The 17925-nt window shown below is 42.2% G+C and overlaps 1 protein-coding gene across 1 annotated transcript in view; it reads left to right on the forward strand.

The window, feature by feature from the left end:
• Positions 1-384: 384 nt before the first annotated feature.
• The window catches only part of INSR (insulin receptor), a 215166-nt gene continuing 197625 nt past the window's right edge, over positions 385-17925 (forward strand). Inside the window, exon 1 of the mRNA XM_077475532.1 lies at positions 385-1324. Within this exon, the coding sequence (XP_077331658.1) occupies positions 1192-1324 (133 nt within the window). The 5' untranslated portion in view covers positions 385-1191. The remainder of the gene's footprint in view (positions 1325-17925) is intronic.

A 17925-nucleotide genomic window follows, 5' to 3' on the forward strand; every position in this document is an offset into this window, starting at 1 on the left:
GACCAAAAGACACACAGGACTCCTGTGCAAATTCCATAGAGAGCTGTTCACAATCTCCTGCTATTCAAATTGGATGTGGGGAAACCGCATTCAATTCACATAGGCGTGAACCCAGCCTTAGTGAATTGTGTATTATTATGTTTTGCTGCTTTTTGCAATTGTGAAATGGTACTATAAATAAAAAATGCATAAAAAAAGTATGTTAATTTTTTTCATTATTTTGTTATTATTCGTATTTATTTACGCAAGGAGTATTTTTATTTCTATTGTTTGCGCTCACGATCTGCCTTTCTGACTGAGCTGTTGTAGAACAAAGCTGCCCTCCTGTCACTCCATTCCAGCGTGCAGCTACTCCACCCCATATGTTTCTGAGAGCCTCTCCTCCTCTCCCAGCTGACTAACAGCTCTTGTTTACTGGTTGGATATTGGTTGGAAAAGGGGGGGGCGAGAGACTTTGCAAGAACTAGTAACCTACATGTCTATATTTTTCTACAGATTTCTTCGCTTCCAGCACCTTTTCTTACGTTTTTTGGGTTTGTTTTTTTTACGCACGCTCCTTCGGAAAGGCGAACCCGGGCAGGAAGGCGATCCGTGCGATTCCAAAGCCAGCGATCCATTTGCCCCCCTCCCTTCTGTGCGTTCTCAGGCCCAAGACGTTTTTTTTTGCGAGCTGGTCGAGTCTTTTTCAGGATCATGCGCTGGTGGGCCCCATTGAAGAATTCACACAGGGAATTTTGCAGCCACTGACGCTTCATCAGGCCGACCTTTAGGAAATTGCCCTTTTTTTTTTTTTTTTCTCGTACACACGGCTAATTTTAGGCTGCAAAAGAAACAAGGAGGAAAAAAATAAAGCTGCTTTTATTTCCTGTCCAAGTTTCAGGAAGCTTTTTGATTTTTAATATTTTTCCCGGAAAAGGAAATTTGCTGGGCTGTATATAATAAAGCAGCCTTTGCTGAAGGAGAAGGGGGGTTTGGAGATTCCTAAAGAAGAAGCTGTAAAGTGTGTGAGGAATTTGGCTTTGCTTTTCTCAGCCCACCCCTTCCTCGAATGAAAGCTGCTCATTTTCTCCATCATGCTGCCACAGGACCTGAGCTGTAAGAGTCACATAAAATAGGAGCTCCTCCACCTCTGGACTAGGAAAGGAGAAGCGCTCTGAGGGGAGAAAAGCTCGAAGCACAAAGCTCGGGGCAATGGGACTGGCTGAAATGGTGGGTGTGGGACACCCCAATAATAACAACCACCACCCCTCTCCCAGATCCGGCTGGACCGTGCTGCTGGCTCTCCTCACCATCGTCCTCCTGTGCGGACACAACCATGGCAAAAGTAAGTGCGCCGCTCAGGTACTGACGTGTTTTGCATTGAAACCTACCAGTGCGGGCTGTTTATTTTGCCTGCGTGTGCACGTGCGCGGCGAGCCCGCGGTTTTTATTTCTTTTTCTTTAACGGCGAGATTGGGGCCTAGCGCTGACAGATAAAAAACGGGGCGGCGGGCTCGCCTGAGCGGGCGCGTACCGGGGGAGGTGTCGTGGCTCGTACTCGAGGCTGCGTGCTGCGCCCCGCGTACTAGGCCTCGCAGCTGGTTTCGGTCGAAATGGTAAACAGTGCGGTGGGGGGAGGGGTCGGTGTGCTTGCTGGGGACGCCGCCTCCTTCTAGGCTACGTTACCATTTTCACATAGACACATGGCTGTGTACATGCTGGAGGTGAAGGGCAACGTGTATGGAGAGAGAGAGCTTGCTTTAGCTTTAATTCTGGCTAGTGTGGAGTTATAATGTAAAGCAGTGGTCATAAACCCTGTCCTCAGGGCCCACTAACAGGCCAAGTTTTCTGTATTACCTTGGGGAGATGCAGACTAGAATACTGCAATCACTGAGCAGCAAATCGTATCACCTGTGATGTATTTCACTTATCTTACAAACCTGGCCTGTTAGTGGGCCCTGAGGACAGGGTTGATGACCACTAATATAAAAGGAAGGCCCTTTCACCCAAATATGTTTTACCTTGCAAGAAAAACGTTTTTTCTGGATGCCGGTGTTCTGGCATAGAGTGTCCGTCCATCGGATAGTGTCCGTCCCGTACTGTGCAGGCGCATCATTTTTCGCAGTACGGAGCAGGAGGAGATTTGGAAAATTTCCAAAGATGAACAGCGCCTGTGATGTGAGTGGAGGTGCTGGCCTCGCTGCGCTTGGCTCTTTTTATTCCAACTTTATGTCCACCTGGATGGTGGGGCTAGAACCTGGACTCGCGGCGCAGGCGCCGTTCATCTTTGCCATCTGTGTGTACGGTGCATGTGGTGGACACTATCTGATGGGGGGACACAATGTGATAGGACACCGGATTGCTGGCAGAAAAGGCTGGTTGAAAAACACGCTCTTAACAGCGTTTTGTACTAGCGTTTATGCATGTTAGCATTTTTAATAAAAAATACACAGAGGACTCTCCAAAAATCCCACAGTGCATTCCCAAACTCCCACAATGCATTGAAAAAATAGAACGCCAAACTCTAATGCATGTTTATCTTTTTTTGTGGTCAGAAAAACGGTACTTTGAACACGATTTTTATGGCGTTCAGAGAGCAGCCCATAAAATCCATTGCTGATAAAAGCTGAAAAACATCCATGTGTGCATGGACACATAGGACAACATAGAGTGGAGTTTATGGGCTATTAAAAAAACAAAAAAAACACCCAAACTCCAAAAAACAGCTGTTTGTGAGCTCCAGTGTGCATGGAGCCTTGAGCCTAGGTTCACGTTGATGTGATTTGACATGTCAAATTGCAATCAGCAGCTGTTGGCGGCAATGTCCGAATCGGTGCATTGATTCCCAAAAGAAGTTTCTGTACTACTTTTGACGACTTCGGGGTGTGATTTGAATAGACATTTGTGCAGGAACCTACAAAGATGTCTCTGAAATCGTCCCCGAAGTCGGGCCTGACATTGCGTGAGTTCAGCTGAATACGCACGATTTGAATCCCGCTTACGGTTGCCACCTCATCCCTTTAAATCCTTAGTAAACTGCTGAAGGAAAAAAACATGCAAGACAATAGCACGTTATGAAATACTTCCCTTAGAACAAAGCTCCAGCAGACCGACCCAGTCAGCGCTGAGGGGGCTGACAAGTTGCCTCGAAGGTTTCTTCTGGGGTCGCTGGCTCCGGCGCTGTGAGTGGTTGAAGCCGCGATGACTTCACGCGCAGGAGTACTCTACAATTCGCTGGACCTTCACTGATGTCAGCGGCTGCATGCAGGGTGAATATCTCCTAAACCGTGTAGGTTTAGGAGATATCTGTTTTACATACAGGTAAGCCTTATTATAGGCTTACCTGTAGGTGAAAATGTCCAAGCGGAGTAAACGACTGCTTTAAACCCGAACACATATGAATTACACAGGTTCTGAGGCTAATTTAATGCACATAAGGCACCAAGTGAGTTCAATTACCATCTTAATCAGCCACAGAACCTGTGTAATTCATATGTGTTCGGTTTTCAGAGGATGAGGTGGCAACCCTAAGGCTCCATGCACACTGAAGCTGATAAACTGCAGTTTATTGGAGTTTGGGCGTTTTTTTGTAAAAGCCCATAAACTCCACTCTATGTTAGCCTATGTGTCCATGCACACATGGACGTTTTTCAGCTTTAATGAGCAGTGGAGTTTATGGGCTTTTTTTCTGAACGCCAGAAATTCGCGTTCAAAGTGCCGTTTTTCAGCGGCAAAAAACGACAAACGCTCATTAACGCTCATTAACGCTCGTTCATTAGTGTTCGGCATTCTATTTTTCAATGCATTGTGGGATTTTTGGAGTGTCCTCTGTGTATTTTTATAAAAAACGCCCATTAACGCTAACGCTGTAAAACGCTCATTAACGCTAGTATAAAACGCTGTTAAAAGCAGGTTTTTCAACCAGCGTTTTCTGCCAGCAATCTGGCGTCCAGAAATAGCTTTTTTGAGCTTCAGTGTGCATGGAGCCTTATCCTGCTGTTGGCGTAAACCTGGACACAATCCAGGGGATTCTTTGCACCACGGCTTTTACGGTGCTTTTTAAAATGTAAGCGCACCAAAAAAATGCAGCTCCCCACAAAGTCATCAAAAGTAGTGCAGGGACTATGTTTGTAAATCGGTGCGGCACTGCAAAGTCGGCGTCACACCGATTGGAGTGCTCCTATTGTCAGCAATAGGCTCCGAATTGACATGCCATTTGACCTGCCAAATCGTGCCGACGTGAATGGGGGTTTAGGCATGTGGTTGTAGGGTAGTAAAAATGAGGGGTGAAGCCACGTTTTTTACTACTCCATTCCCCTGTTATGGTGTTTACATGCTGCAGTTGAGATGCTTTCCTGTCTGCAGCAAAATTGACCTGCAGTTGGTGGGCTTGCGACACATTCAGGTGAAACAGGAAACACCACACCACAGTTTGTTAGCAAAAATTGGGTTAAAACAGCTGGGCATTGCTTCTCTTAGCTGGCTCCAGCGCTGAGAGTGGCTAAAGCCACGATGACAGCCGGGCCTTGCTTCACCTCCTTACCCCCCCCCCCCCTCCAATCAATCACCTCTAAAGTCCGATCTGAACGCAGACCGAGCTTCAGAGGAGAGGCTGATTTAGATGCGCGTCTAAATCTACCCTAAGGCCTCATTCACATAGTTGCTTTGGCCAATGCAGTGCAAAAGAACGCTTTGTGCGGCCAAAGCCACATTCAGGCAGCCTATGTTTGTCTATGGGTGCTCAACCTGCGGGCTTCCAGCTGTTGTGGAACTACAAGTCCCATCGTGTCAGTCTTTCGGAGTCACAATGGTAATTGTCAACCTTGCATTGCCTCATGGAACTTGTGGTTCTGCAGCAGCTGGAGGGCCATAAGTTTAGCACCCATGCTCGTTTACACTTGCGTTTGGGGTGTGGGGGTAAAACACAGAGGTTCAGCAGTGCTTTTACCACCCCTTGACCACTGCCCTGTTACTGGAGAAGGTAGTGACCAAGGGTGTATGAACATGCCATGGCCATAATTATTTGCTTCATGGCAGCAGCAGTAATCATCCCCCAATGCTGAAGGTGACCCATTCAAGTGAATAGGGCCACGCTGTAACTGTAACAACGCATGCGGTTGTGGCGCATACTCCAGAATTTAGAGATTAAAATAGGCGATGAGGAGGTGATTTTAATGCCTCCTCACTGCTTGTCAACTACTTTCTAAAGGAGGATCTGAATGTTAAATCGCTCTTCAGAAAGCAAAGCAAGTATAAAAGTCCTATGGTGACCCAAAGGCTGCATTGACACACCCAATTTGACAGGCGTGCCCAAACAGACCATGTGCAGGGCCGCCCACTTGCTGCCACATGCATGTCACATTAGAATGTACTACTGTGGCCATACAGCCGCAGCATCCCCATGGAGAAACATAGGCTGCTTAAACAAAACGCTCATTTGCACTGTACAGGCCACAGCAGACGTGTGCGTGAGGCTCAGCTGTACTTTCTGCGTTACAATAATAAATCGCTTGTTTATTCTGTATGCGTCACAGGGCTTATATGAATGAAGCCGAAAGCTGGCCATACACTCCTCAATCTTGATCAGTACATGGCCATCCCTGCACAACAGAATATGTATTATTGTTAGATCTTTGACTTCTGTTGAAGGGATGTGCTGGAATTGTTGCCTCAATCAGTGGCTGTGGTCAATGGACTGCAGCTGCTAAGTGTATTCTGACAGCAGCAGATGCCACTTTCAGAATACAGGGGTTGATTTACAAAAACTGTAGAGTGCAAAATTTGGTTATTCAATTAAGCATGAAGCTGTTCAGATATCTTCCAAGTCGCACTGATGCAGTTTTAAAATTCTGTGATTTTAGTTGAAGTCGCACGATTTCAAAGCCAAAATCAGTGTGAACTAGGGGTTCAATCTGGTTTCTGTGCACAGCTGCACCAGATTTTGCACTCTCTGGTTCCAGTGTCCTGGTGGAGGGGGGGATCCTTCCATCCATCTCCCTTGTGTGGATGGAGGAATCAGCGGGCTGAACAAAAAAAAAAAACTAACAATGTATAGCCAGCTTTATAATACATTACAAAACCAAAGGTTTAGGAGAGCTACTCATGAAAGCTTAGAGTTTAAAAAGGGAGAGCAAATGATACCAAAGATATTTAAGTGGTTGTACAGTTTTTTTTTTTTTTTTCAATTAAAAAACCAAACCAGTTTTTACTTACTTGCTCTGTGCAATGGTTTTGTGCAGAGGAACCCTGAACCTCCTCTTCTGGGGTCCCCTACTAACGCCCCAGAAAAAGCAGGCTTTTTTTTTTTATACCTTAATGCATTAAAGTGGAACTTCACTCTCCCAATCAACGTGAACTATTTTTAATGCTAGCATTAGTAAAACGATTAGAAGGTATTTTATATTTACTTGCTTTAAACTTTTATTTTTTCACATTTCTTTAGTTACTTCCTGGTTTCCATGCCTAGGCAAATTGTCATACATCCCAGGAGTCTTCAGGAGAGGAGGAAGAGGGGCTTTCTCAGCTAAGCCCACCCTCCTGCCTGCATGCCTGAGCTAAGGGTAGATGCATTCCAGGAAGTAAATGCTACATGAATCATCTGTCCTTACTTAAGATGGCTAAAACAGCTAGGAGTGTTTTTCAAAGTGATTTCCTAGTAAAATACAGTATAGAGACATGGATGGAGGAGTTTGCTCCCATTTAAGGTTAAAAACACCCAGGTTTTAAAGCCACAACTCTAGGGAGATGAGGTGATAGGGTAAAAGTTCAAGTGGTTCTAAAGCCTAAATATTTTTTACCTTTCACTAATGAGACAAGATTCACTGCATTTTTCCCTGCATCTCACTGCATAGCAATTGCAATCTGCTGCGGGTGTCAATTTTAAATGAATGACGCCCCAAAACGGTTTGCAAAACATGGCTAGATTGCCAAAATCACATCACATGGGTGTGAACACTGATGTGATTCAGGTGCGAGGGGGAAAAAAAATGTCCCACACCATTTGCACAGGAATGCAATGTGATTCCTGTGCGAATCACATGCGGTAGACCCAGGCTGATCAGAATTCCCCCCTCCCCTTTTTACGTATCTGAGCTCTCATTTGATCTAGAGCTGTGGCTGTCTACAACCCCTCCCCCCTCTCCTCCTCCCCTCATTTCCTGGTCTCTTGGGCTTTGCTAAGGCAGTGGGAGCCATTGGCTTCCACTGCTGTCAAACAAAGGCATTGACAGGGCAACGGGTGAGGGGGCAAGGCCTGCACATAGGTGCCCCCCATAACAAGTGTCTTTCTATGGGGCCATTCGCTGGAAGGAAGAAGCCAAGAGTGCTGGTGGGAGACCCGAGAGTAGGTGGTTTAGAGCCGCTTTATGCAATGGAATATAAACCTCTTTGTTTTAAAAATAAAAGGTGGTTTTACAACCACTTTCAGTTTTTAAGTGGCGGTGGCATAGGCTTCCCTGAAGCGATTAGTTTTCAAAAGATAGATTCACTGTCAGGTTTGTATGGCCTCTTTCTCCTCACTCCCTGTCTGTTAGAACAGGAAGTGGTGGGCAATGCTTGTCGCCTTCTTTGTTTTGGTGACCATTTTTGATGGGATACAAAGTGATAGGAAATCCAAAATGTTGGAGTTGTTACCAAAAGAAGAGGTAAGGAGAAACCCAACACCTTTTAGGGTGACAACAGGCTTGTAGAGGAATTCCTCTGTTTTGGAGAGATTTTCTCTTATTTTCCGTTGTGTCTCTAGGAAAGGAAATTAAGTAAATTCTCCTCAACAGGGCAGAGGAGTCTAACACTGAAAAGAAAAGCTTTTGCTATACATACTGAGAAATTGTTGAGAGATCAAAGTGCAGTTACAAAACAGTGCAGTGTTGACTATACAGGAGTATTATTTCAGTGAAAAGGGGATTGTGTGTGTGCACAAGCTACATGTAGGTCAGTGTTTGGAGTGATGCAATGAAGAACAAATTACAGAAAACTGTTTTGGTGCCACGATAATGTACTGTGTTGTTTACAAAAAGCTTTTAGTTAACTGAAAGATTTTGCTTAAAGGTAAAAGCGTTCAGGAAGTTAGTCGTCCACATTCAGTAAACAGATCATAAACTGTGTAGGCATTCCGTGAAAAAAAAAAAAAAAGAAACCTGGAAGACAAATTGTTGACAAAACTGTGGAGTCAAAGAAATGGTTGTTGCTGCTTATGCTCAGCAATAGTTTGGAAAAGGGCCAGGTATCTGATCTTTATGCATATTGCATGATCTACTTGTGTGTAACTACTGGGATGATGCAAATGAGTTCCAATACAAAGACCTTGTAGTATACAAACGGGTTTTTAGCTTGTTGTGTATCCAAAGCAAGAGTTGAAGTCTTTTTTTTTTTTGTTTGTGTCTGAGTCCCTGCTGGGGAGATTTACCCTATCTTTGTCCTGGTGACCACCGTCAGGAAGACGATAATCAAACATGTTAAAGGGTCACTGGAACCCAGATTAGAGGTGCAGTCTTTCAGTGGGGACACTTGTTCCAGGGACAACTAAGGCCTAGTTTACACCTATGCAGGTTGGTGTTGATCCATATTCCAGGTGCATTTTGCATTTTTCAATACACCTTTCTGATCCATTGAAGTCTATGGAACAATAGACAGAACCTGCAGGATTTTTGAAAAAGTAGTTGCATCTTTTGCACAAGTGAATACTGTACATGTGCGCTAGGGTGGAATTGACAGTAACTGGTAACTCACCGTAACGCAACACCTAAAGTTCTTTGGCATGTGTTACCGAAACACTTTTTTTGTCTTGCATGCTGGTAACAAGTCCTAAATCATTTCATATACAAGATTGTGCAGCTTTGAGCTGAAAGGACAAAAGCATCAGTCTATGTTGATGTGGCAATCCTTCAGGCCTATTTGACATGGGCAGCTGTAGGGCAGTAAATATAGGCAGCTGAACCATGGTTTTATTTCCCCTGGCCGCCTGCTTAAAGGCTAAACTGCCATAGGAGGCTGTTCCACATGCCGTGGCAAATTACATGCAATATGCCAAGTTGACAGGTGACACTGTTTATCAAACTCTGCTATTAAAGTCAATGGGAGTGTGCCAAAACCGCAAACAAGCCAAATGTGGCGGCTTAGCCCCATTATAAACTGCCATCTGGCCAAGGAAAAGAAAATGGCATTCAGGAAGTAGCAGGATTGCTTCCTGAACACCTGACAGTGGCTGCTTAGCACTAAGCGATCCACTGCTGATTTTTGCTTTTTGGAGCTTTGGCTAGTGTGGCCCTAGCCTCAGTCTTTCAAGTGAGGGCACCTCATGCTGTTGGTGGAACTGATATACACTTTTCAAACACAATCATTTTGGTGCTGTGGCACACAATTCTGGAGCATGTTTAGGCCAATGCTAGCTATACACTGTACAAATTTCAAATTGTGAATAGCTCTGTTGTCACCCTCCCTCCACCCCTCCAGTATTCTTCAATTGAAAAATCAAAGGAGTGGAGCAGAAAATTGGCAGCCAAAAAACAGTTGCATCCAATTACATGCAGCTACTGTTTAGTTGTTCTGACAGTCGCCAGCCACAAATGTCAGCTTACAATAGCCAGCACTGCAGATTCATTCACCTGTGCTGTGTAGTGTGCATGGGAGAATCTGTCATACAAATGTATCTGTGTATGGCCAGCCTAGGTATATCCACAGATACAGTTTGCCCGTTTTTTTATTTTTTTTTTATTTTTTTTTATGTAATGGTCTCATGACTCATGCACTGCCTTAAGAGTCCATGGGGTTTATTTACTAAAGGCAAATCCTCTTTGCACTACACTTGGAAGTGCAGTCACTGTAGATCTGAGGTGGAAAATTAAAAACAGCATTTTTGCTTGCACGTGATTGGATGATAAAATCAACACACACTTGTAGTGCAATGTGGATTTGCCTTTAGTAAATCAACCCCTTCAGTCAATTTTTAAAGAGATACTAAATCTTCCATTTTTTTATTTTTTTTTTATTTTTTTAGAGGAAGTAAACCATGATGAGGTTACTTCCTCTTTGATTCCCTGCAAAGGTAAACCATAATAGACTACTATACATCTCATAGTAGTCCATTATGTGTCACTTACCTGACACAGGAGCCAGCGATGTCACCGCTGTCCCCTATAGTCCGGAGCATCCATCTTCTCGGTGGGTCTCACTGCTCCGCTGCTGTCATTCGGCGAAGCCGTGATGATGTCACTCCCGCGCATGTGCACGGGAGCCGCCACTCGCGGCATATCGCCGTTGACAGCGGCACGTTCAGTGCGCCTGCGCACTGCTGTCTATGGCGCATGTACCGTAGACAAATATCTCCATGTAGGTTTAGGAGATATTTCTTGGACCTACAGGTAAGCCTTAATCTAGGCTTACCTGTAGGTCAAAGTTGGTTGTAAGGGTTTACAACCACTTTAACCCTGATGCTAATGAAGAGACTTTCCTTGTTATACCTCTTGATGTGGACATTCTGTTTTTATCCAAGTCATGTCATTCCCTTTCGACTGCGCAATTGTCATTCAAAGTGTGAGAGCACTGAAAGCTGAAAATTGGCTTGGGCAGGAAGGGGGTATAAGTGCCCAGTAAAAACACTTGCACTTTGTTACAGACTAATTTATGCACAATTATTATATATTTTTTGGATTACTTCATTTTCTGATTTGTTTTTTTTATATGTTTTTCATCTAAACCATTAATAACTGTTTTTGATTCACACCATTCCTTTTTGGGTAAGCGTGGCTTTAATTAACCTTTTCTTTGGTATGGTAATGTTGGCACATTATTAACAGCTGAAGCTACCTGCAGTTGCACTAACACTATTAGAATTTGTGCACGTTTTGTACCATATAATAGAGTAATACGTCGCAAGAAAGTTGCACTGGAAATTGCACGACTTTGCAGTCGCACTAGTGAGAACAGAGCCTTAAAGAAGTTTCAGAAATCTGTCTCATTCTTTCTCTGATAAGTTGGCACCATCTCATGTGCCACACTGTGCACCCATCCCATCCTATAGAAACTACTAAGAGCAAAATGTGAGACCACACATTGGTCATTGACAGATGTTGACAACTTTTCAGTGCATTAACAATTTAGCATATATATATATTTTTTTCTGTATTTATATATTGCCAATGTATTAGCTGAGCTGTTTCAGAGATGAGCCATTTTCATCAGTCTGTGTATAGTTATAAATTGAGGACCCCATGCTGTGTATCCTCTTGCGATTTTTTTTTTTAAAAAATGATTGAAAATGCTGAAATTGGTTGCATTGCTTCATATTCTTGATTTGTAGGTACTTACAATTTATGAAGGGAATTTTGCATGCTTTAGTAAAGATTGGTTTATTAGCTTGCTTTATATGAAATAAATAATCCACCTAAAACTTATTTCTGTTTTCAGTACTGCCACCTTTTTTGCAATGAAGTTTCATACAAGCAGAAGTTTTAAACCATTATTCCACAATCATTATAGCAAACAGTGATTACACCTCTTCATATGTAAATAAAATCACATTTATTAATTACTTGCTCCCCTCAGGCCATTTTAAGATGTCCTGGACTTTTAAGTGGTTAAGGCAAGCTCATGGCCAACCTGGTAAAAGTGACCCCGATGGCTCTATAACATCCTGATCACCTTTATGCCTTTCAGGCGTAGAGATTATTGTTTTTTTTCCCCTTAGCCTGTAAAAAAACATGTCTGTGTCCATGCATAATGTCCTAACGTTTGAGCATAAATGCATTCCAATGTCCAATAGAATGCATTAATGGTCAAATGCTAGATTCCATTAAATGTACGTGCAATATGCAGGGTTTTTCTTTTCTGACAGGAGTTCTGGCATTCAGAGGGGCTTAAACGGATGCCCTGTGTTCATGAGGCCAAAGCACAGTGGGATGGTCTGAAATCCTGCACTCCTACTGTTGCTGGAGAAGCAGCTAATCAAGCACAATCTATACTTTATTAGCTGCAAGGGAAACATTGGGGGTTTAATAGTGATTCCATAAAGAGAACCAGTTAGCTGCCCATGCTATTACATAGGGGTCTTGTTGGCCCCCTATAAGTGTCGCTGCAAACGTTGGATTGAGAACACAAATAATAATAATTATTATTATTATTATTTTTGTTGAAAGGTGTTTATTTTAGTTTTCACAACAAAAGGTACATGGAAAAGAAAATTCACATTTACAGGCACTTAAGATACTTATGGGCATACCAAGTCAGGTATCCCCGGATGGTGAACAAACAGTCTAAAAACCCCAACCAACATTCACGCATACCCATTCATACCAGCATGAAGTGAAAACACAAATTCTAGGGCCATAATCTATGGTTAACTTTAAACTGACAATCCGTAAGGGCATCACCTATGAAAAATTTTAAGTACCGCAGTTTTTCGCATATAATGGGTGTGCGCAAGTTTGAGTCTTGACATGCTTGGTATCTATGTACTGGTTGCAGCTCCATATTATTTTTTAAGTGAAATTATCTATTATATTTTTATCCTAAAAATATGCATTTGATAAAGAACTGCGCAAATATCATACAACATAAAAAATGTCACTATTTTATTTTCCAAGGCCTCTGTTTTCAGAAATGATATAATTATTTGGGAATTTTTTAGCTAAAAATGCTGATTTTAAAGTATGTGTAACATTTACCCCAGATGTACCTGAGCTGCATGACTTTCCAGAGATCTGTTTGGAAATTTTCAAGCCGAACAGAATCTGTAATTTGCTAAAATTTTTATTCTCATGCAGATCTTTCAAAACTACAGAGAGTGAAGTAGTTTCGGTATCCAGCCAGTCAGTAGTAATGTATTGTATGATTCTTTATAGATTGGAAAAGTTTGCAAAGAAAGTAAGGTACATTGGGAAAAAACAAAAACAAACTTGATTTTGCTAACTGGCTTACTAATTGGTCCCTACTCTCCCTACTCTCCCTGTTGGATTAAATTTTTTTGTTTTGAAGGGCCAGGAGCTTGGAATTACTGTAGGTAGAGTCCCCAACAAAATGCCAAAAGCTAACAGATACAACCCATAAGTGAATTATCACTTTTTACATGAATGAACCTTTAAAGGTTGACAGACCTTAATATTTTGTAGTTCACCAATGATGTGCCTCTGGAAGTTTTTACCATTTTTTGTTGTGGTTTACATTTTTTGATGTTTTACATTTTCTAAATTGCAGCTTGTTAAATATTTTTTTTTATATATCACAGTACATTAGACTTTGTGACCTGAATTGCAGCAAACGATCTCCTATTATAGGCATATGTGAAATTGGCAGCCTGACTAATTGGACTTTATCTGATGTCAATATTGTATTTTCCAGCGCGGATTCTCACAAAGTAAGGTACAAAGCTGTTTGTAGTGTGAGAAAAATCCTGTGGATTTTAACTTCATGTGTAAACCAGCTGATTAGTGTGCCACATGAAGATGGGAAGAATTGTTTCTCTCTTTTGGGAATCTGTATTTTATCTTTTGAAATTAAACTGTTACTAAAGATTTATTATAATCTATAATTTTTCTGTGCACTTTATTTTTTTTTTTTTTTTTTATTGTGAGTTTTTTTTGGGTTGGGTTTAAGACCCCTTTCACACTGAGGGTAGTTTGCAGGCTTTCACACGGGAGCGGTGCTCTGTCAGGGCGTCAGAAAAAGTCCTGCCAGCAGCTTCTTTGGGGCAGTGAAGGAGCGGTGAACTCACTGCTCCTCCACCACTGCTCCCCATTTAAATCAATGGGGCAGCGCTGCGATACCGCCAGCAAAACACTGCTCTGGTTAAAACCTCCCCTCTAGCAGCCAAATAGCGCCGCTAAAGATAGTGCCGCTTTACCGCAGACGCCCTAGGCGGCACGGTGTGAAAGGGCTCTAAATCAAACTATTCAGGTTACAGAAAAATCCAGCTAAAATTCTCTACAAGGAAGAGCAATTTCAGCAATGCACTCTCCCTAAACCCTAGCACACACTAATAGTTTTTTTTTTTTCGTTCAACCTAATGGGACAAAAAAAAAAAATTCAAGAGCTCAACACACTGGTCAGTGCTCTCTGTCATTGTCTGGGAGCGTTGATTGGATGCCAATCGGCAAACCTTTTTTGGTCATACTCCTTTGACAGAAGCCAGACCGGCTGCCATATATAGGGGCCGAATGTCAGCTGGTTTCTATTGAACTGACTGCCCAGTATTTGGCCTATGATACTAAAGTCTAATTTGTTTTTAAAGAAAAAAAAACAAAAAACTTTATACTTGCCTCCTGTTGCAGTGGTTTTGCACAGAGCAGTCTGCATCCTCCTCTTCTCTGGCCCCTCTTCGGTACTCCTGGCCCCTCCCTCCTGTTGAATGCCACCTACAGCAAGCAGCATACTATGGGGCCACCTTGGCCGAACTGCAGCTTCGTGTGTCCATTCAGACACGGGGCAACGGTTTGGCCCCTCCCTCTGGCTATCTGACTTTGTTTGACAGCAGCAGGAGCCAATGGCACAGCCAATCAAGGCGAAGGCATTAGTGCACATCGCTGGATAGATATGGGGGTTCAGGTAAGTATGAGGATGTGCTTCACTCAGGTTTTTTATCTTGATGCATTATGATAAAAAACCTTCCGCCTTTACAACCACTTTTAGACTCTTTTCACGCTTCAGGCATTTTAGCGCTAAAAATATTGCCTCAAAATCATCTCTCAAAGAACCCCAGTGTGAAAGCCTGGGGTGCTGCGCTGGCAGGACGTTAAAGAAAAGTCCTGCAAGCAGTATCTTTGGAGTCATTGATTTCGAATAAGCAGTGCTCCTCCATCTCCCCTGCCCATTGAAATAAATGGGCACAGCCAATGAAACGCCTGCAAAGCCCTTTGGCAGCGGTGCTACACAGGCGCTATTAACCTTTTCTTCAGCTGCTAGTGGGGGTTAAAAGCACCCCGCTAGTGGCCGAAAAGCGCCGCTAAAACGACGGTAACGCGGCAGGTGGCTCAGTGTGAAAGGGCTCTAAGAGTCTTTGGGACTCAATACACTTGACAGTGTCCGGTGCATGTGTCCTCTACTGTGTCCTTTGATTCCCTCACCAGTGACATGGGGGGGGGGTCAGGGGATGGAACCCTAACACAAGTATCCAACATTCTCAGAAGTGTCTGATGCCATAGGGTCCTTAAAGAAGCTTGAGCTGGAACTGAGATAAGGAAAGAGACGTGGAACCCCAGAGAGGTGAGTATAAGCTCTTCTTTTCTAGAGAAATTTCTGCAGGATATTTTTGCAATTTGAAATGTTAAAGTGACCTTGTCAAACAGGAATGTTGTGGCAGATTTGATGTTTTTAGGATGTAATCCTTTTTGAGTGGTGTAGAAATAACCAATAGCAAGGTTACCAGGCAATCAGAAAATGGAGACCGGAGATTTCAACAAGAGTAGCCCAATGCATAAAGACAGATTAATGCAATTGAGAGTACAAGCAGAAATCAAAGCTTAATAGCTTTTCTGTTGCATGGCAAAATAGGATATGGAGCTGTAAAATATAGATGGGGCAGGCTGTGAATTTTGGGCAAATATTTTATAGTCTCTTGTTGCAGTTCATTGCACAAATAAGTTGGTCTCAGGGTTCATAAACTAAGAGGAGTTTGCCCAACATGCAGATAACGGTGTTGAGAAAGTTTGTGTTTTTTTATTTATTACTGAACCTACAAGGAAATATATTATTGACAACTTGCCATTTCTGCAAGAATCATTGTCTTTTTGTATTACAAACGTTTTAGGAGGGGAGAACATTGCCCAAAAAAACAACTAAAGTTCAACACACAGTTTGCGGTCCAAAGGTTCCTCTGTTCCCTGCTGTCAACAAACACTAAGAAAACGAACATTTGCTGTACTCTTGGGAGGGAGTGAAAAAACTTGGTAAAATATTAAAAAAAAAAAAAAAAAAAAAAGATTAGCTTGCAGTCTGGTGTTTGGGGTCACATTGTTTTAGCATTAATGGATTTAAGGGCAAGTATCAATTATCACCTTTTTGATATATGACCTCCTGGCATTTTTTTTTTTTTATGTTGGTTGGGGAGTAGTTAGAAAATTGGACTTGTAGAAAGGTCGACCGCTTTGCATGCTTTGCTTTTTTTCTATTAACTCCCCAGAATAAAACTGCAGGAAGTAAAAGTAAGGTACAGAAAAGTCTTAAGAAGTGATCAGATATCTGAGCTGTGACTGATTTGTCACTGTTGGTAATGTTCTTTGGTCCCCAGACAGAATGACCTATGTCACTGTAGTAAGTACATAATAATCCCATAATAAATTGAACCTGCAGATTGTGTGGTGTTTTTTTTTTTCCTGTTCTGAAATAACATCCGGAAAATGTACCAGTTTGTCTTATGCCCAAGATGCAGGAATTTACTATCTGAAAGCAGAGGGCTCTAAACATGTATATCGATCGTAAGGGCATACAGTTGCCGCATATTTCAGCCTGTCGTTGAATTTGACTGTCATTGAGTGGTACACTGCAGTTGTGCCTATTGGGTGCCCGCCAGCACTTGGTTTTTACACTGTACAAAGCAAACTGGGGCATGAGCCATAAAAGTTCTTCAACGAATTCACTGATGCCTATGTTAGACTGATAAATGTAGCAAATTTTGTATGATGAGAGAAGCAATCACGTTTCTTTGTTCTTAAAGGGCACGTTCATGTTATTCATTCAGCATATAAATTAGCAATCATGCTTATGAAATCCCCACTGACTGCAACATGAACTTGGCCTGGTGATGACCACATGATTATAAATTGATGTCAGCTTTGTCATACCACTTGTGTCTCATGCTTTTCTACTATATTGCGTTTGTGTACTATGTAAGCTGGTTAAACAGTGACTTGCCTATGCATTTCAGGCTGCTACATGATGTCAGCTACTTGCTACAGAAGCCTGGGAAGCATAGAGACAGCAGCTTGCTCTTACTAAGAGAACTTGCACTGCACAGAATCTCATATAGCTTTTATGTTTAAAATCTGAAGGGGGGAAAACACTGATTTAGGTGTTTTTGCTCTGGACAGACATATTCCAATGAATATCTTTCCGGTACACATTCTACCCAAAATCTAATATTTAATTTTGGGTTGACTTTGGGTTGTTGTCTTTATACAACCTCAATTAAAAAAAAAAAAAGTTACTTGTCAGTACAAATACAGAGGGTGATGCTCTCAAACTGAGATTGACACCAATACCAAAGTGACAGAGGTGCTAACCCTTCTGCATTTTATCCCACAGTTAAAATGTTATTAGATGCTCATTAATGGAAAAGCCAACAGGGAAAGCTTTACCCCACCATATCAAAGGTCAAGGTTGTTGGGCCAGGTTGGGAACTCGGGTAAAGCAGTCTCTCCTCCAGAGTTTCTGAACAATACTTACAACCCCAATAAAAAACAAAAACAAAGTTAAGACGCTGTGTAAAATCTACATAAAAACAGAATACAGTGATATGCAAATCTCATAAACCCATATTTCACAAAGCCATATTCCACCAGTGTATCCACCTGCTCAGCAGGGAATCTATCTGCTGACCCCCTGCTGAGCAGGTGTATCTAATTTATGTATCTAAAGTGTATCTATTAATCTGTGGAAGGGTTAGAACCTCTGTCACGTTGGTATTGTTGCCCGAATCTCTGTTTAGGAGCATCACCCTCTGTAATTATAATGATGAATATTGTCACCCGGATACAAATTGATGGAAGATCCAAGACACCTGTTCAGCGACAGTTTTAGGGAATTTTCCATTATTTTGAAAAACTTACTCCAGATTTCCTGTTGTGCTTCCAAAACCAAAAATAAGGAGAAACTTTCTCAATATGATTCAGGAAGGATAAAAAGGTTACAGCGGGTATTTCCCTACTCTAGGCAAAGCAAAAAAGATATATATATATATATATATATATATATATATATATGTGTGTGTGTGTAGGCTAGAGAAGTCCTTAGATTGCAACA

Source organism: Lithobates pipiens, unplaced genomic scaffold (assembly GCF_037356315.1).
Source record: "Lithobates pipiens isolate NorthernLeopardFrog02 unplaced genomic scaffold, aLitPip1_a1.2 Scaffold_13, whole genome shotgun sequence".
Lineage (NCBI taxonomy): Eukaryota > Metazoa > Chordata > Amphibia > Anura > Ranidae > Lithobates > Lithobates pipiens.